The 21,290-nt window shown below is 37.0% G+C and overlaps 1 protein-coding gene across 2 annotated transcripts in view; it reads left to right on the top strand.

Moving 5' to 3' along the window:
* The window catches only part of PIK3C3 (phosphatidylinositol 3-kinase catalytic subunit type 3), a 165,776-nt gene that overhangs the window by 62,080 nt on the left and 82,406 nt on the right, over positions 1-21,290 (top strand). For both annotated transcript variants that reach the window (XM_027526401.1, XM_027526400.1), the window contains 4 exons: positions 1,914-2,018; positions 3,149-3,241; positions 12,339-12,524; positions 21,129-21,283. In XM_027526401.1, the coding sequence (XP_027382202.1) occupies positions 1,914-2,018; positions 3,149-3,241; positions 12,339-12,524; positions 21,129-21,283 (539 nt within the window). The remainder of the gene's footprint in view (positions 1-1,913; positions 2,019-3,148; positions 3,242-12,338; positions 12,525-21,128; positions 21,284-21,290) is intronic.

Below are 21,290 nucleotides of genomic sequence, written 5' to 3'. Positions count from 1 at the left end.
GATCTTTGTTGACAAAGTAGTGTTTCTTTCCAATATGCTGTCTAGGTTGGTCATAACTTTCCTTCCAAGGAGTAAGTGTCTTTTAATTTCATGGCTGCAATCACCATCTGCAGTGATTTGGGAGCCCAGAAAAATAAAGTCAGCCACTGTTTTAATAGATCTAAAATGGATACTGAGTTTTCATTATAAAATCAAATTGTCTTTTACATTGTAGATATAGGAAACACATGAAGAGTTTCCTTCAAAATGGATGAGTGTATACAAATTTTGTCATATTTGAAACATATTACTTTCATATAACTTGTACCAAAATGTCAGGTAAATGAGAGGTCGGTTTATTTAGTGTATTTTTTTCTAAATAAAATATTCATCAACAATTACAGGTTTAACATTTTGGATACTGTAATTAAAAAAATCAAAGATGTTAGACCTCTATTAAATTTTTTTAGCTTTAAATGCAATTGAGAAAGGACAAAACAAACCCTTATCTGCTATGTTAAAAAAATTTAATTTGTAGCCTTTAGTATTAACTAAATAGAGGAATATAGCAAACATTGAATACCACCAAGCTGGTTTATCCCTGTATCAGACAATAAAACAGACTGTGTAAGTGTGATACTAGCACATGTACATATACACATAGACTGATAAAACTGTCTAAAAATCCCAGAAATAAATCCAAGTACATAAGGAAATTGATAAGGGTGACTTTTCATCACTGGAGCATAGTGCTAGGGAAGAACCATTTAGAAAAAAATAAAATTCCCATACCATACATTACCTCCCACCATGCATAAGGAAAAACTCCAAATGAATCACGATTTAAATATTATGAAATGGATCCTAACTGGATCCTAACTGTTCATTGGAAGGAATGATGCTAAAGCTGAAACTCCAATACTTTGGCCACCTGATGCAAAGAATTGACTCATTTGAAAAGACCCTGATGCTGGGAAAGATTGAGGGCAGGAGGAGAAGGGGACGACAGAGCATGAAATGGTTGGATGGCATCACCAACTCAGTGGACATGAGTGTGGGTGGACTCCAGGAGTTGGTGATGGACAGGGAGACCTGGAGTGCTGTGGTTCATGGGGTTGCAAAGAGTCAGACACGACTGAACAACTGAACTGAACTGGTACTTTACTGTCAGTGTAGGTAGACTTCTAAAGCTGGGTCAAAATCCAGAGGCAACAAAAGAAATGATTGGTAAATTCGACTATGTTAAAAAAAATGTTGCACGACAACAACACTGTAACAAAGTCAAAAGACAGTTGAGAAACTGGGAGAAACTATTTGTGACATACCACAAAGGGCTGTGTATGTAGTATGTCAAAAACTCTTAATACTGGAGAGTAGAGGACCAAAAAGCCAATTGCAAATTAGGAAAAATACAGGAACAGACAATTCATACATGTAAAAATGAATAAAATAAGGTCTCTTTAAGCAAAGACAGTGTGTTCAAAGCTTATGATTTTGGCCATAGATACAATAGTCAAGTGTTTTGGTCATTGTCACTGCCCTAGGCAGTTTGAACGAAGGTGATAGTATGATTATATCACAAAGTTGCTAGTAACTCCTAGGAAAAAGGAGCTTTAGTCTGGGTTGCCAAGGGAAATTTTTGGAGTGAAGGTGACACTTGATTGGCTAGACGATTTAAAACCTTGAATACAATGGGGAGTTAAGACAAGGGCCTGGGATGGCATGCACGTGTGCACCAGTGCCTGGTGAAGCATATGGCAAGCTTGCTTAGCTTTCCCTATCACCACGAGATACAGAGGAGACTACAGTTGTAACAAGAAGAAAATAGCATTATAAACTGGTCTTAAGTAACTATTTGCTTTTTCTGAGTGACTGTTGAAACTGATTATTGGTGAAATTTACATTGTTGGTTAATATTTTTAAATAATTTATAGGAGAATTTAGTTGAGAGCAAACATCACAAACTTGCCCGGAGTTTAAGAAGTGGACCTTCTGACCACGATCTCAAACCTAATGCTGCCACAAGAGATCAGCTAAATGTAAGAGCGTTTTAAAAATATTAATATAAAAATTATTGAGTGGATATTTTGATTGCAGCTCATGTGATAGCACATCACTTGAAAGTGATTGAGATGCAGGTTAATGAATCCTATGTAGTTTCAACAACTTAACGTTTCTGTCGTTTTGTATCATTTTGGGGCTTTCAGGAACTATTAGCCCTAGAGACAGAGCTACAAATAGTATATCTCCTTAGTATAGTATTCTTAGAAACTGACCCTAAGATAACATTGTCTAAGAGAGGTCTTCTGTTGGCTTAACAAGATAATGTGAAGTGAAAGTGAAAGTTGCTCAGTCCAGTGGACTGTCTATGACCCCACAGACTATACAGTCCATGGAATTCTCCAGACCAGAATACTGGAATGGGTGGCCTTTCTCTTCTCCAGGGGACCTTCCCAACCCAGGAATCGAACCCAGGTCTACCCGCATTGCGGGCGGATTCTTTACCAGCTGAGCCACAAGGGAAGCCCAGGAATACTGGAGTGGGTAGCCTATTCCTTCTGCAGCAGATCTTCCTCACCTAGGAATTGAACCAGGGTCTCCTGCATTGCAGGCAGATTCTTCACCAACTGAGCTATCAGGGAAACCCATTAGCAAGAGAAAAGTTTATACTTCTGGTTTTTTGTTTTGATTTTTTTTTTTCCTTTTCTTGTGTGTGTATTGGTGGGGGCTTTTTCCTTCCTCATTTTTATTTTTTTTAAACTTTATACAAATTTAAGGGTTACTTTGCATTTATAGTTATTACAAATTGTTCTCTCTGTTCCCATGTTGTATAGTATATCTTGCAGGCAGTAGTTTGGTAGGGTAAAACTTTTGTTATTTGAGTTTGTTGTATTTTTCATAGAAATAAATTAACTGTAACAACATACTTTTTTATATGAGGCTTAACTTTTATCTATCTTTTTCTCCCCTTACACTCTTAATGTCCTTTTTGAACTGATAGGTGGGTACAGCAGATTTATGTCTTCCTTAGCTTCATGTACGTTTTCCTTTCTTCTGTAGTAATTATAGATATATTTAAATGAATGGAAAATTTTAAATGAAATGGAAATAGATAGCAAGTTTTTTTTTTTTTAATTTGATAAAGTGGTTCTTTTTTTCTTTGTTTTAGATTATTGTGAGTTATCCACCAACAAAGCAACTTACATATGAAGAACAAGATCTTGTATGGAAGTTTAGATATTATCTTACTAATCAAGAAAAAGTGAGTTTCTCGAATATTTTCACATACCAAATTTATCTGTAAACTTTGTTGCTAATGAGCAAAACTGTCATAGAAATACAGACTAATTGTCAAATTTTTATTAAAATGTTACAGAGCAAAGTATGTTGCTCCATTTCTTAAAAATTATGAAACTATACACCCAAAGACATATGTACCTCTTTGTTGATGTATAGACAGTGTCTAAATGGGTTAAGTCACAGAGATTTGGGTTCCGTTTGCAGCAGTACAACTTACTCTTTCTGGATAAGGTGAAGCAGATTTCTTTGGAAGCTTTGTTTCCTCATTTTACTAATTATGACAGCCCTTCTTCACAGGTGAGAGAATACATATGAGTGACCCGGTTGAGTCCTTAGTGCATAGTAGGTGCAGAGTTAAATGTTGTCTCACTTTTGTCTTCTCTCTTTTCATAGAAGTAAATTAGCTCTGTGACAACATACTTTTTTATACGAAGCTTATATTTTATCTTTCTTTTTGCCTCCTTGAGCCTGGGTGGCTGTCAAAGAACTGTAGAATTCTGGAGATGTGGCTAGTGAGAGAGTATGAGAACTATAATCTGAAATGATGGATTGGTAGAATGGCATCGAGTGTGAGATGAGGGTAGAGAGGGTAGGTCAGAACTAGACAGTGCCTTCCATATTGAAGCTACGGAGTAAATACAGTTTCCTTCTGGGCTCACTGAAATCATTCCTTTCACGTGCACCTCAGCTATCTGGGGCCAGTATCCTATGAGAGAGAGAACTGTGGTGAAGAAGTCAGTACTCGGGGGCTGTCTCAGGTGGCACTAGTGACAAAGAACCCGCCTGCCAATGCAGGAGACATAAGTGATGCACCAAGATATTCTGGAGGAGGGCATGACAACCTGCTCCAGTGTTCTTGCTTGGAGAATCCCATGGACAGGAGCCCGGGGCGGGGCTACAGTTCATAGGATTGCAAAGAGTCTGACACGACTGAAGCAACTTAGCACACACAGTCAGTAGTAGACTTGAGTATAGAGACTTAGTTTTGAGGCTGATTGTTTATTGCTATGTATTTTCATGAAGAAGCTTTTTGATTACTTTAGCATCTTCACATTTAATATGAGTTGATTCAATTATAGTGAACTTTAAGTCTCTTCTAGTTTATGTTGTGTTGTATGCTTAGTCGCTCAGTTGTGTGTGAATCTTTGTGACTCCATGTTCTGTAGCCCGCCAGGCTACTCTGTCCATGGGATTTTTCAGACCAGAGTACTTGAGTGGGTAGCCATTTCCTCCTCCAGGGGATCTGTGTGACCTAGGGATCGAACCTGCGTCTCCTGCACTGTAGGCGGATTCTTTACCACTGAGCCATCAGAGATTAGTCTCACTTCTTCCATGGGAGCCTTGAGGAGCAGCTATAAATACAGGTGAAGCTTCGCTAGGTGGTCCACTCACCTCTTGCTGTGTGGCCTCGTTGCTTACAGGCCACGGACCGGTACTAGTCCATGGCCTGGGGATTGGATAAAAATCCAGTTACAGCTCATTTTAACTCTTCAGCTTTTCTTTTCTATCTTTTATTGATGCCTTGGGAAATTCTTTGTGGATGAACCATACTCATTCTCTTTTACATCTATAATAAGAATGAGAGAGGAATTCTAAATTTGCTGTAGCTTTTGAGTGTTATTCTTTTTATCCCTGCAAGAAAAGGAAGGAATCACCAGCAGAAGCACAGATTTGTGATCTTTGTGTTTTTTAAAAAGATTGAGTTAGTATATGATACTCTACTAAATGAAGAATAACCTTATTCACAGAAATTGAATCTTGAATGCAGCAGTTTTGTCTAAAAATAAATAGCAAGATATTGAATTAAACCTGTTAAAATGTATAGGTTCAAGAATCATAGATTTGCAAAGCAGAACTCCCTTAGATCGAAAAACTTCCAAGGAAAATTGTGTAAACAAGTTGTCACTTCCCCCTGAAATTCAGTTACCTCTAGATATGTGTAAATATGTGACAGATTGCATTTAACTAGTTGATTTCAAGTTTTTAAATGGTAGGTGATGAAACTTCAATTCTCAGGATGTATTGTAGAGTTCTTATGATCACTACAGTAAGGTGAATACTGTTTTTTACTATTTGGAAGCACTTTTCAGAAAACCAAATATATATTGTTCTTGAAATGACCAAAGGAATTATTCACATAGCCACATTTGTATCTTTGTAATAATTTAAAATGGGTTTTATAGAAAATAAATACTTCTCTACCACTGTCCCTTAATTTATTTATAAAAGAAATTTGCTCAATGCCAGTTTCTCAGGAACTATGATTTAGGTTATTTGACATTTGTGCCCTAAAGGCTGTAAAGATTTCCTAGCGAAAAAGCAGTGCTCAGGAAACAAGTTAGTGGAAATTGGTTCTTACAAAGTTATACTTCTTATTTATTTTTTAATTAAATTTGTTCTTTCCACCTATTTTTTCCTAAATGACCTGCCTTAAGTATTTCAGATAAAAGCCCTCTAGTCTAGACTTAACGTTGCACCTGAAAAGTTCACAGTAATAAGTTTGTCCAATAAAAGCAGTTAAATTTATGAAGTAGTTTTAAATTTATGGTCTGTAGCATGTACAAAGTGACTCATTTTTGTGGAACCAAAAGTGTGAATATTATAACTTTGTAAATTCAGCTTTTAACATGGTAAATGTCCTTTCTTCTTGTGGAAATGTTAATTAAAGGTAACCATCATTTTACTATCTTTCTGTTATGCTTAGGGAACAAAACAGTAGGAATAGTCATATGGTGAAGGTCATGGTGATGCACACGGACCGCACTGACGAGGCTGCTTCTGAGACAGTGACGTCAGGACGGTAGTCGTACTTGTGACTCCTGGCAAGGAGCTGATGGCATACCATAGCAGAAACGAATTCAGTTCAGCACACAGTTGGTATCAACTCTTGGCCTAGTGTTATTTAAGGCTTTGGGCTTTGAGATACTATGTCACTGTAAATTTCATATAAATTAAAATTGTTTGGGTGTGCCTGCTAAGTCGCTTCGGTTATATCTGATTCCTTGCAACCCTATGGACTGGAGCCCACCAGGCTTCTTTGTCTGTGAGGTTCTCTAGGCAAGAACACTGGAGTGGGTTGCCATGTTCTTCTCTAGGGATCTCTGCCTGGCCCAGTTTGTCTGGGGGAAAAGATAATTATAGATAACCAAAATGGAGAAGTATAGGATAGTAACTGATAAAGGGTCACTGTCTCATTAGTTAATGGTTAGGTAATTACTAGAATAGTGATGTCAAGGAGAACAAGATTAATGTGCTGTGATATGAGGGAGGTTTTACAGAAGTAAGATTGGTCCTAAAGTTTGAACAAACTTTGGTGGTCATTCTTATTTGATGATCATGTTTCATGGGAAAGAAAAGCATGAGTAAGGCAGAGTATTAAGTTTGGGAGATAGAAATGTTTGTATGAAATGTTCTTTAAATAGAAAAGATGGAGTCACATTGTAGTGAGCCTTGAATTCTATGATTCAAAGTTGGATATCACTCGCAAAAGGAAACCTGTAAAGCCAAGAATGTGTCTTAACAAGTGATGTTTTAAGGAAGACAAACCAGGAGGATTGCAGCAGAGGTGACAGTGAAGAAAGACATAATTAGGAGGTTCATGTATGGATTTTGAGAGCTGTATTGGAGGGCAGAGGAAGGAGAGGAAAATGTATAAAATTACTTGGAGGCGATGGCCAAGAATTTGTCCTGAGCACCTGAAATAAATATGGCAAGTGGAAGGATCAGGATAAGGAGATATTTTGGTTTTGAATGTTCTGAATTTAAAATATTAAAATAGCTGTGATATGGTGATACAATAAAAAATAATATGTTTAGTCTTCACCTCTGGTTACTAACACTGAGTTTCTAAAACCCTAGGAATTTCATGAGTGGTAAGAATGAGAAGAGCATCTTTTGTTTTTCAAAATAAGGCCTTTTCAACTGTACCTGTATTTATGCTAATGAGGTGACTCTTGTAGATGGGCTCATTGCCAAAAGAGCTGCAGTTTTGATTAGAGGGTTGGAACTTTCAGCTCTACCTTTGACCTCTGGAAGTGGGGGAGCAGGGATAGGGGATTGGAGAGAGGCTGGGAATTGAGCTAGAACCCAAGAATAGTTAATGATTTAATCAGTTTGCCTGTGTAATGGAATCTCTGAAAACCTGTAACAGTGGAGTTCATAGAGCTTCTGGGTTTGTCAATGCATCCATATGCCAGGAGGTTGCATCCCTAACTATGGGGACAGATGAAGCTCCCGTGCTTGGGACCCTTCCGGACCTCACCTAATGTGTTTCCTCACCTGGTTATTCATTTATATATTTTATAATAAACCAGCAATAATAAGTAAACTAGTACTCTAAGTTCTTTGAGTCATTATAGCAATTACTGAGCCTGAGTAAAGTTAGTTGTGGGAACCCCCAATATATGTCCATATTGGACTGATTTCTGGATACCTGAGGACCCAGCGTTTGCTCTTAGCATCTGAGATGGGAAGCAGTCTTGCACTGAGTTCTGCACTGAGTATCAGATTTCAGTTAAGTTGCAGGATACTCAGTGTCTGCAGAGAATTAGGGTGTCAGAAGTGTCTTGAGTAGAACAGGTTTTCCTGTTCTACATTTTGGAAATGCAGAAATTTCCAAAAATTGGGTTGGTAGAAGTTAATATTAGAAATATGTATGATAAATAGTGTTTTCAGCTCTGAAGTGTGATCGTGATTCTAAAAGTAGGAGATAACAGTGAGGTGACTCTAAGTTCAGAAAGGAGGTTAACAAAATATTTATTGCTATTAATATAAAACATGATAATACATGTGATAATGTTAACATTTGACAGTAACATCAGAAGCACTTGTCAACTATTTATTATGTATGTATTCTGTTTTAAACATCTGTATCATTAACTTATTTAATATTTACATAAACTTATGAGATAGAGCACTTAAAAGTTAAATAATGTGCTCCATGTGACTCAGTAATTATTGATAGAGCTGGAAACTAAGATTTGAACCCAAACACCTTTCCTCTAAAACCTATACAGTTATCTGTGGAAGCCCTAGGTATAAAATTGCATTTGAATCCTCTATCTTTGTTTTATATAGATCAATAAAGCATCTTTAAAGCACCTGAAATAAAGTATCATCATTACTATTTCTGACTTCACATTCTTATACTTCCTTTCTTTCTCATTCCTCTTCTTATTTCCACCTTCATTCTATTATATCCTTGTTTACCTTTGTCACATTTAGCATTATCAGGTTGTGAAATCTTTGTACAGTCCCTGGCAGCAGTATACTCCATAAATCTTACTAATAAATCTATAAATCTGAGAATCTGAGGGTTAGATTGTTTCAGTTACTGAATTGAGTACATCAGCTTGCTACAAGATTTGCTTATAGTAAGTACATACTGGCACATTTTCCTTAAGACTGCTGATATACTGTGAAGTGGAAAAGCTTTCACTGTAGTTATTTAGGAAGTATTGCTTTATTTCCACATTAAATCTAGAAATACATTTAAGAAGTAAAAAATAAATGCATAGAATAAGGAGGGCCGTCCATGTGCTTTTATGGAAAGAGAGCACTTAAATGACGCGCAGGAGGTACAGAAGAAATGGCTAGCTATCCTTGGGGAATGGAAATTCCAGTTGTAGACATAAGAATGTCCAGAAAAGCATTTGGTAGTTAGAAGAGAGTAATTTAATTGAAGAATGTAAAATTAAGCAGCTACTGAGAGAAGAGCTGAAAGTTGCTGAAAACTTCCTGGAAAAGTTGATATTTTGGCAAGTTGGCCTTAAAGAAGATGACACTACTATTTTGACAAAGAGCATAAGAAAGGAGGGAACTCCCTGTAGATAGGAGTTAGACTGTTATATATAAAATAGGTTAGCTTGATTGAAGCATAGAGGGGCAATGAGAGCTTATTGAGAATTAAAGGTTTGGATTATGGTAAGAGGTATAAAGGAATATTTCGAAAAAGAAGCCAAGGTTTTAAAAAAAAATGGCTTCACTGTCTGTAAATACAATGAGTACGTTGGAAATTAATCACTGGAATTTCTTAGGTAAATATCAAGTCTCTTTTTGTCAGATATTATATAGTAAATTTGTGCTATTAGTGGGAGGTTGTGCTAATAAATCACTTCCAACTTGAATATCTGACAGTTTGTGAAATGATTAGAAGAGAAACCCTTAGCTTGAAGGCTGTGCCAAACTCTAGATGTGTGGCATAGTGAGAGTCAGTCTGAGGGGAACAGTGGGAAATATCACCAGGAAATAATCGAAGAGAATTAGGAATGGATTTGAGACAGGAAGAAAGGAGGCAGGGCACAACCATTAAAAGAATGAAGCAGCCGTTAAGAACAGGATTCACAAAAACTGATTGGAACCTAAATAGGCCCAAGGTGGCAGAAAATTTGACTTCCAGGAGACCTTGAACCTCATTTGTACTCACTGTAATACATTAGCTAAATAACACACCCTCTGGTGCCATGACAGTTCTGAGGCCAACCATAAAAGGCCACAAAGTCAGTGGTGCCCCAGTTCTGGAAATCTCTGCCCTTTCCTCAAAATAGTTCGAATCATCTTCCCTCTTGTTAGCCTGTGAAATTACCTAGGCCATAAAAACTAACCACCCCCGTATTTCAGGGTCACTTGTGCCTTCTGAGACAGCCCACACTTTGTCTATGGAGTGGGTATCTCTCTACATAAATATGCTTTCACTTTACTGTGGCTGGTTCTTGAATTCTTTCCTGTGTGAAGCCAAGGACCTTCACTAGGCAGCCAGTCCTAAGGACTCATTTGAGACCTGGAAAATGACCCTTCACTTGTGCCCCCTTTTTTCCCTAAAAATTTAGGGGATAAGTGTTGGTAGAGTAATGGCTCCCAGGGGCTTGGGCTAGCTAATTAGTAGATAGTAGTTCCTTAATGGTAAGGAGAAACCATCTGGTAAAACATGCATGGGTTGAGAGTCAATGGATTTAGATTCTAAGTCTAGCCTGTCTGATATTTTGAGATGATGGGCAAGTGACTTCACTCAGATTATACAAATTTGAGCACTCCATAGTGCTTTTATCCCATAATTTAGTTAAGTCAAGAATAAGTTCAGTTCAGTTCAGTTTAGTTCAGTCACTCAGTCGTGTCCAACTCTTTGTGACCCCATGGACTGCAGCACGCCAGACATCCCTGTCCATCACCAGCTCAAAGAGCTTGCTTAAACTCATGTCCATTGAGTCAGTGATGCCATCCAACCATCTCATCCTCTGTCATCCCCTTCTCCTCCCACCTTCAATCTTTCCCAACATCAGGGTCTTTTTATTGGAACTTCAGCTTTCAGCATCATTCCTTCTAATGAATATTCAGGACTGATTTCCTTTAGGGTTGACTGGTTGGATCTCCTTGCAGTCCAAGGGACTCTCAAGAGTCTTCTCCAGGACCACAATTCAAGAGCATTAAGTCTTCGGTGCTCAGCTTTCTAAATGGTCCAGCTCCCACATCCGTACATGACTACTGGAAAATCCATAACTTTTACGAGATGGACCTTAGTTGGCAAAGTAATGTCTCTGCTTTTTAATATGCTTTCTAGGTTTGTCATAGCTTTCTTTCCAAGGAGCAGCCGTCTTTTAATTTCATGGCTGCAGTCACCAACTGTAGTGATTTTGGAGCCCAAGAAAACGAAGTCTGTCACTGTTTCCATTGTTTCCCCTTCTATTTGCCATGAAGTGATGGGACTGGATGCCATGGTCTTAGTTTTTTTAAGCCAGCTTTTTCACTCTCCTGTTTCACTTTCATCAAGAGGCTCTTTAGTTCCTCTTCACTTTCTGCCATAAGGGTGGTGTCATCTGCATATGTGCGGTTATTGATATTTCTCCTGGCAGTCTTGATTCTAGCTTATGCTTCATCCACCCCAGCATTTTGCATGATGCACTCCACATATAAGTTAAATAACAATAAGTTAGGGAATGGGAATGAAGATTAATTTTATGTCATACTAATAAGTAATTGTGTTTTATTATTCAAGGGAACATTTTTTTGGAGAACTTGGTTAGTTTACTAATGAAAATGTTTTTAGTTGAGCGGAGCAAGAATTTAAAATTTTAAAGTTGTCTTTGTTCAAGAGATGAATTCATAGAAAAAGAAGAAAATGTCTGGATATCAGCCAGCAAAGTGTTAGTAGGGAGATCTGGCAATAGGGATTGCTTTTTTTTTTATGTTTTGTACCTGTTTTATGAAAAACAGGTACAAACCTTTCTTTAAAAAGCATTTATTGTTATGCAGCCATGAATCATATGCTCCAAGGTAGCTTCCTCACCTGACAGTCTTAAGAATTGGCTACCTTTCTAAAGAAGGGAGATTCCAGAAAGATTCTACACACAGCCAGCTGAATCAGAGAATGAATATACAGAAACCAATGCTCCTGTGTGTTTATCTATTTTTATACTTGTTTCTGTAGAGGTTTTTTTTTTTTTTTTTAATTGTCTCTCTTTTTCTGTAGTTACTTCTCTCTGTAAGAGAGACATACATATTCAGCTTCGTTTGAGTCATCCTATGTGAGTATCTAGGGAAACCATTGACTCTAGGATGTGTTCTTTTCTTTCTTTCTTTTTTTTTCTTATAATTGTACCTTGAATGGGGTTCTACTCTTTTTGGCCCTGGACTCTTTCATTCTTTGGTTGCAATGTTTTATGTCTCACGTGTTGATATTGTAAAATGAAGTTTTTCTCTTAAGGCATTTCAGACTTCATGAGACATGTCTCAACGATTTCCTTGTGTTGAGTCTTGCAGTATTTTAAAATAGTGAAAGCATAATGAAGAAAAGTTGAAGAAAATTTAAAGCTTCATAGTGCTTTGTAGTGTTCTGAAAAAAAAAAAAGTTACAAGAAACATGCATTTCCCACCCCCTCACTCTACCCTCACCCCTTGGTCCTGCATTTTTTTTCTCAGATTGTGTGTTTAGTGTTTATGTGAGGAGTCTGTCGTTGACTTTGTGACTCAGCTGTCAGGTCCAGGTTGAGCTCTGCCTCGTCATCCTTGATTCTCCCTTTCCCAGAATAAGATATTTCTAATTTTCAAACCTTTTCTGATTTTAGGCTTTGACAAAGTTCTTGAAATGTGTTAATTGGGATCTACCTCAGGAGGCCAAACAGGCACTGGAACTTCTAGGCAAGTGGAAGCCTATGGATGTAGAGGACTCCTTGGAGCTGTTGTCCTCTCATTACACGAATCCAACAGTGAGGCGCTACGCTGTGGCCCGATTACGGCAGGCGGATGACGAGGTGCTTTAGTGTTCACTACTCCTCTGCAACTGGGTACATTTTAAACTGGGACCTGTGTGTGTGTGTGTGAGAAAGAGAGAGAGAGGGAAAGTTTGAGAAGGGAAGAGGATATACTATGTGTGTTTTTAGAAGCAAAATTAAAATATTTCTCTAGGGGCTCTTCTGTGAAATGAAAATTTACTTCCTGATCTGTTTATGATGGGACAGCCTCCCCCAGGGCATTTACCTGGCAGCAGAGCTTGTATTGCTCTGTCTGGAAAAAGGAATTCCAATGAAAAATGGTTTAATGCAGTACCAGCTAGGGAATAATTCAGATCCCCTCTATCAGTCAGTCTACAACAAGCCACATTTAATAGTAGTTTTGAAAAGCCTTTGGGGCCTTTAAAGCATAGAGATGCATGGTCATCTTACTCTTTTTCAGACTCCTCCTTTAAACTTTAAGCTACTACAATTGTGTGTGTAAGTAAATTTTTTTAAAGGTGGTTTTGAATCCTCTGCAAGAAGAAGACTACAAGCTTTATAGTGGCTGTTTATATACATATGAGGCCACCTGGGAAGGTTGGAAACTGTATTGACCCAAAACATTGCTAGATGTTGAATTTTAGTAATTCCTAATCAGGTAGATGAATTCACTAATTTTTTTATAACTTACTAATTTTTATAGAGGAAATGTGTTCTCATACTTAGCCTGCAAGGCTTATGGAACATAAGATGACTCTTCTTAAGCCTCAATATATGTATAGGAGTGTTCATCATGATTTTGAACTCCTAGTGGTATCTGAATTTCAAGAAGCAGAATGCCACATTTATTAAAGTTGATAGTTGTATATGTATCTAATTACAGTAAAATTTAAGCACTAAAGAAAGTAGTACTGTGACTGTTCATGCGTAATTTACCTATCTTCAGAGTTGCCAACTCATAGACAATTTTGTTTTCATCTCTAATGCCAGTTATTCTCTCCTCCCCATTCCTTACATTCCACTAGATTATTCTGAGGCAATTCTCAGATATTGTATAATTTTTTTGGACTAGGATGTTTTTCACTCTCCTATCAAACAGCAGTTCCTAGCATTGTGATTCAGCATATTATCTTCTTTATTGTTTTTTTTTTTTTTTTTTTACTATAGCACAAGTAAAAATAAATTATTGCAATATTTATTTAAAATGAAGTATTTATTTTGAAATTCACTAGAAATTTCACTTTAGTCATTAAGTCTTTATCTGTATTTGACATGAGTCAGGATTTAGATAAATGTCTTGGGTTGTAGTCAGTACAGCCCTCCTCAACATGGGTTCAGAGTTTAAATAGAAATATTATAAATCATCATTTTTGGTTGTCTGACTGCTGCTGCTGCTGCTAATTCGCTTCAGTCATGTCCGTCTCTGTGCGACCCCATAGACGGAAGCCCACCAGGTTCCCCCGCCCCTGGGATTCTCCAGGCAAGAACACTGGATTGGGTTGCCATTTCCTTCTCCAATGCGTGAAAGTAAAAAGTGAAAAGGAAGTCGCTCAGTTGTGTCCGACTACATTCCCTTATAAACTTAGAGGTTAAACATTTAATTGTCTCTGGAATTAATAGTATTAGTGCAAGTACTGAACTATTTATAGATTTTTTATAATTTTTGTTATGAGATAAAGAATGATGATAGAAATATTGCATGTATCCCAAACCGCAAAATATGGTTGTTAATTTGGGAGTGTTTTTTGAGTTTATAGAGATGATAGATAGTGAGATGGTAGCTATCTCTTGATTTCCCTTTCTCTGAACTTGGTTCAATAATGAATTTTGTATACTCAGCTTAAAAAAATATTTTAATTTAGTTTCTACTGATTCTTCAAATGTACATTAAGATTTGAATTTTGGATTTTATCTGACTCTATGTACCCATATGTCTTTGGGAACATGTGTTATTCTCACCTCAGTTTCCTATCCAAAAAAAATGTAAAAAATAGTGATAGTAGCTATTTATATCACTTAATAGTTATGAAGAAAAAATTACATGGGAAAAATTTTGAAAACTATACTTATACATAATATGCTGAAAGATTATAAATTTATATCAATTTTATACTAAAATCATTCATGTTGTACCTTTCTTTTCTAATTGGTATAAAATGTCTCTCTGCTTTTGCATTATCTGTGGCTGCTGCTGCTGCTAAGTCACGTCAGTCGTGTCCGACTCTGTGCGACCCCATAGACGGCAGCCCAACAGGCTCCTCTGTCCCTGGGATTCTCCAGGCAAGAATACTGGAGTGGGTTGCCATTTCCTTCTCCAATTATTATCTGTGGAGTAGTATGGTATTCATGGTTATGAACTTCAAATGTTTTTTAGTATTTCAAGTGAAAGTCACACAGTCATGTGTGACTCTTTGTGACCCCGTGGACTGTAGCCTGCCAGGCTCCTCTGTCCATAGAATTCTCCAGGCAAGAATATTGGAGTGGGTAGCCATTGCCTTCTCCAGGGGATCTTCCCAACCCAGGGATTGAACACAAGATCTCCCACATTGCAGGCAGATTCTTTACCATAGTGAGCCCTTAATGTAGTCCTTTAATATAATATAATCATGTAAACACAGCATCACATCAAAGGTCACTTTGTCTAAACATCTACATCTTGGACAATTGAAAAACTTGAATGAAAATTACTGCACTTTATATTTGGACAGTAATTCATTCAGGATGCCATAGTCCCTCTAGTACTCAAGCCTGTATGTGTGTTACTTCATTTTCCTAGTGAGGTCTTCCTGCTGTTCATCCTTCAAGGAGTAGCACAGACCTCAATATCTCTGAGAAACTTCTCTTAACCACTGAAGGAAGCAGATGACATTTTGGTTTCTTTTCTGCTCCCACAGCATTTGGTTTGTTCCTTTATTGTTATTATATTATCATGTTTTTTTTTTTTTTTTTCTGATTTGCTTTCCTTTTAAATTATAAATGAAATAGTAACATTGAAGCTCCTTTAACAATTCCACTTTTCCAGCCATTTTTTATCCCCTGAAAAATAGTCACTCATATCTTTTCATATATTCTGTATGCAAATTGCAAGCATATATATGCATGTATGGTTTATATGATGAAAAGTGAAAGTCGCTCAGTTGTGTCTGACTCTTTGTGACCCCATGAACTGTAGCCCGCCAGGCTTTTCTGTCCATGGAGTTCTCTAGACAAGAACACTGGAGTGGGTTGCGTTTCCCTTCTCCAGGGGATCTTCCCGACCCAGGAATCAAACCCAGGTCTTCCTGGGTTTGATTCCTGCCTGGAATACCAGGCAAATTTTTACCATCTGAGCCACCAAGACATCTCTTAAAATTAAGGTAAATAGGAGTATCCTATCCATGTTTTTAAAAGCATGCCTTATTAACTGAACAGTATAATCTTGGACATTTTCTCATATTCAACAAATACAATAACTGGTGTCTGTAAAGTCTGGAAACACAGGCAAATGAATATCAAGGCAAATGATGTCAAAGGTACATCTAATCTGTAGAAAAACACTGTGGTTTTAGACTTTATGGATACCTATAGATCTACCTTTTTCTTTTAAAACAGCAGCATAATATTTTACTGCACATTTATTTTATAACTTATTTTACCAGTCAGCCTCTTGTGGTAAGCAATTGTTTTATTTCTAATCTTTTGCTGTAACTGTATTAGTGAACAGAGTTTTGTGTACGTTTTTCCATATTCTTGAATAAGTAACCTGCTTTGAAATTGTTAAAATATACATGCCTTTATCACAATTTTTCATGAAATTTTTTCACATTTTAAAAATGTGAAAATTTTTGTGACAGTCATTACTGTTATAAACTACCTCACCACTGTTATCTCTTATTTCTGTTTGTTGGTTAAATGAAAACTGCATTTTTATTTTAATATTTATGTTTTATCTAGTTTCTTTAGTGATGTCTGTTTATAGTTTTAATAGGTGTTAAATGGGTCCCTATAATTTGTAGGTATAGCATCATGCTATCTGAAAAACATTAATATATTATAAATACAATATATGATAGATGCTGAATTCCTAATGTTAAACTCAGCTTACATCTGTAACATATATCTTAACCAGTCTTTTAATGTCTTTCTGAATTGGATTTGTTTAATGTTCTTTAAAGGCATTTTTAAAAGCCATATTTCTTTCTATGGTGTGGCTCAGAAGGAGAGAGATTCTCCATTAGAATTTGAGGAAGAAATAGCATTTGAGAAAGACATTGAAGGAAGAGTAGAATTTCAGAGTTGAACTTGAATTTATTTTCCAAGTGGAGAGAGCAATACGAGCAAAGGCCAGGAGATTGAAAAGTGCAGGAAAATAGAAAGTATTTCATTTCACCAGAAATATGGGATATATGTAGCTGTCTGAGAACCAGGGTCAGAACCCATGTCTCTAACTGTAAATGCCTATATGAAAAATTACTCTTAATTCAATAAGAAATAGTGATTTTGACATGAAATCTTGCATTTGTATTCTAAAGCATTAGAATTAACTTCTTTAGAAGAATGACGATTACTATCTAGATAGTATTTCATAGCTCTTGAGAAAGTTTTCCTGAACTGTCTAAGATAGAAATCTGATTTTTTTGTTTGTTTTGCTTTACTTAAATGCTTATATCCTTCATGCCTGGAGGGATTTTATGTTTTTCGAATGTGACTGTGTAATGAACAAACAGCCTTTGCACTTAACTATTGAAGTTAATTTATTTTCATACAAATGAAGGAATGGGTAGTTTGAATACAGAAAGCAGATGACTAACACAATCATACTGTGATGAGTGACTTAAAAAGATGTGTTTTCTTCTGAATTTCTCCTTCTTGGGGAATTTAATAACAGTGCAACCTTTTTGCTTTCATGCAATAAGTCTTTTCTGTACTTGGGAAAGCACACTAGGTGGTACATTCAGCAGCATTTCCAAAGCCTGTCTGGTAATAAAGGGTAGCAGTGAAACTGAATTACTTAAACCTCCTAAGAATACTTCATTAAACAATTTTCTGTTATATAATTTTTTTCTTAGAATATACATAGAAGAATATCTAGAGCTATAAGGTGTGATAAATCCTAAATAAGATAATAGAAAATCAAGCATTTATTGATCCAATTAAAATTTGTTTTTAGAAGCAGAGCTCTATATAAGTATTTTGATAAAGTCATTTGATTTTCCTGGCCACTGATACTGATATATTTGAATAAGAATTAATAAGGCAGTTATCACAGAGTGGACTTCCCTATAGCTTTTGCGGTAAAGAATCTGCCTGCAGTACAGGAGACTTGGGTTCAATCCCTGGTTTGGGGAGATCCTCTGGGGAAGGGAATGGCACCCCACTCCAGTATTCTTGCCTGGAGAATCCCATGGACAGAGGAGCCTGGTGGGCTACAGTCCATGGGGGTTGCAAAGAGTTGGACACAACTAAGCAAATTTGGAAAACTCAGCAGTGGCCACAGGACTGGAAAAGGTCAGTTTTCATTCCAATCCCAAAGAAAGGCAATGCCAAAGAATGTTCAAACTACCGCACAATTGCACTCATCTCACACGCTAGTAAAGTAATGCTCAAAATTCTCCAAACCAAGCTTCAGCAATATGTGAACCGTGAACGTCCTGATGTTCAAGCTGGTTTTAGAAAAGGCAGAGGAACCAGAGATCAAATTGCCAACATCCGCTGGATCATGGGAAAATCAAGAGAGTTCCAGAAAAACATCTATTTCTGCTTTATTGACTATGCCAAAGCCTTTGACTGTGTGGATCACAATAAACTGTGGAAAATTCTGAAAGAGATGGGAATACCAGACCACCTGATCTGCCTTTTGAGAAATCTATATGCAGGTCAGGAAGCAACAGTTAGAACTGGACATGGAACAACAGACTGGTTCCAAATAGGAAAAGTGTTACGTCAAGGCTGTATATTGTCACCCTGCTTATTTAACTTATATGCAGAGTACATCATGAGAAATACTGGACTGGAAGAAACAAAAGCTGGAATCAAGGTTGCCGGGAGAAATATCAATAACCTCAGATATGCAGATGACACCACCCTTATGGCAGAAAGTGAAGAGGAACTCAAAAGCCTCTTGATGAAAGTGAAAGTGGAGAGTGAAAAAGTTGGCTTAAAGCTCAACATTCAGAAAACGAAGATCATGGCATCTGGTCCCATCACTTCATGGGAAATAGATGGGGAAACAGTGGAAACAGTGTCAGACTTTATTTTTCTGGGCTCCAAAATCACTGCAGATGGTGACTGCAGCCATGAAATTAAAAGACGCTTCCTCCTTGGAAGGAAAGTTATGACCAACTTAGATAGCATATTGAAAAGCAGAGACATTACTTTGCCAACAAAGGTTCATGTAGTCAAGGCTATCGTTTTTCCTGTGGTCATGTATGGATGTGAGAGTTGGACTGTGAAGAAGGCTGAGCACCAAAGAATTGATGCTTTTGAACTGTGGTGTTGGAGAAGACCCTTGAGAGTCCCTTGGACTACAAGGAGATCCAACCAGTCCATTCTGAAGGAGATCAGCCCTGGGATTTCTTTGGAAGGAATGATGCTAAAGCTGAAACTCCAGTACTTTGGCCACCTCATGCGAAGAGTTGATTCATTGGAAAAGACTCTGGTGCTGGGAGGGATTGGGGGCAGGAGGAGAAGGGGACGACAGAGGATGAGATGGCTGGATGGCATCACCGACTCGATGGACGTGAGTCTGGGTGAACTCCGGGAGTTGGTGCTGGACAGGGAGGCCTGGCGTGCTGCGATTCATGGGGTCGCAGAGTCAGACACGACTGAGCGACTGAACTGAACTGAAGCAACTAACACTACTCCTCAGCCAATTAAGCTTTCATTTAGTTTTTTGTGAAAAGAATCATATAATGGTAAAATCACATGTATTGCTTTTTGTCAGTATTTGGGCAACTGTAAAAAAGGTTGACATGTCAGTATAAGAAAAAAGATGAAAAGAATTTATTTTGGTATTAAATAAGGGAAAATAGCATGTTGGGAAGTAGTCGTCATCATGGAATTTTTAAAATGGTGGAAATGACAAAGAGTAAATAAGCAATTAATTGCAAATACTGGGCCTCCCTGGTGGCTCAGCTGGTAAAGAATCCACCTACAATGTGGGAGACCTGGGTTCGATCCCTGGGTGATGATCCCCTGGAGAAGGGAATGGGTACCTACTTGAGTATTCTGGCCTCTGGAGAATTCCATGGATTGCATAGTCCATGGGGTCGCAAAGAGTTGGGTACGACTGAGCGACTTTCACTCTCACAAATGCTGTAGTTGTTAACAAAATACAGAAGGAAAGATTTGTTTATACCTGAAGTATAAATATAAATATTTAGCCAGGGATTTAACCTGGTTTCTGGGCTTAAGGAACGGTGACTAAAATTAAACTGGTAATCACAATGTCTTAATACTACATAATTGAATTTTAACTGCCTGAGTGGCAATTAGAACTGGAAGATAATAGATGCTGTCAATTTTCTTTTGAGTTTTGTTAGTTTCTTCAATTTGTAATTATTTTTGAAAGCAAAACTTTTGGCGTTTTCTTAATAGTCATTGGGAGGGGCTAAGAAGTACATTTATAGAGTATAATGGAAAATATTTCCATTCTTAACATTAAGGGAAAACTCAGAAAGGTAAAAACAACTTTCCTGATGCTTTTTTTTTCGGTATGAATTATCTCACTGTTTATCAGAAGAAGTAGGAGAAATTTAGATTTAGAAATTTGTTTTCTTCAAGCCAGTTTTGGTAGTTGGAAGGAAAATAAATATTTCCTTTAACTGAATGTTAAAATATCTACTTCATTGTAGTTTCCATTTAAGAGACAACCCAAATTCTCTAAATTCACTCAACTCCAAATTCTCTTAAAGGGAAAAAAAGCAATATAATATTTTTTTTAAAAATCCCAACCAGGAAACATTATGAAATAGAAACACTTTGAAAACTTAATAGATTGGAGTTTCACATGTAATCTTAGACCTAAAATGCCATTGCTGTAAAAAGGATCTTTTGTTAATTTCTCAGCTTTATATGAACCATCTCAATTATTTTTCTTAGTTTTTGTTTTTTTTTCTGAGCTTTTGGGATACTTTTTATTTTTTATTTTTATTTTCTAATAGAGCATGACTGATTAACAGTGTTGTGTTAGTTTCAGGTGTACAACAAAGTGATTCAGTTATATATATACATGTATGTATTCTTTTTCAAATTCTCTTCCCATTTAGATTATTACAGAATATTGAGCAGAGTTCCCTGTGCTGTACAGGTCCTTATTGGCTATCTGTTTTAAGTATAGCAGTGTATACATGTCGATGGGGTACCATTTTAAACAAGATGTTTACTGGTCACTTACTCTGTGCCAGGAACTATTCTGTGACTTTTTTCCTGTTAACTGATTTAATCCTCACAACTCAGTCTCTAAGGTTTATATGATTATGGCCATTTTAAAGAAGAGGACCCATTGAGGCACCAAGAAGTTCAGAAACCTTGGGACCTGCCCAAGGTAACACAACTGATAAGTGGTAGATTAAATCGTTTAACTTGATATTTAGGAATACCCATAACTTGTATGTAATCATTTGCATTTTTCTAATATTGGCTTATTTTTTGTTTGTTTTCCAGGATTTGTTGATGTACCTATTACAGCTGGTCCAAGCTCTCAAATATGAAAACTTTGATGACATAAAGAATGGATTAGAACCTACCAAGAAGGATAGTCAGGGTTCAGTGTCAGAGAGTGTGTCAAATTCTGGAATAAATTCTGCAGAAATAGATAGGTATGGA

The sequence above is a fragment of the Bos indicus x Bos taurus genome, chromosome 24 (genome assembly GCF_003369695.1).
Source record: "Bos indicus x Bos taurus breed Angus x Brahman F1 hybrid chromosome 24, Bos_hybrid_MaternalHap_v2.0, whole genome shotgun sequence".
Taxonomy (NCBI): domain Eukaryota; kingdom Metazoa; phylum Chordata; class Mammalia; order Artiodactyla; family Bovidae; genus Bos; species Bos indicus x Bos taurus.
This window is presented reverse-complemented; position numbering and strand designations above follow the sequence as displayed.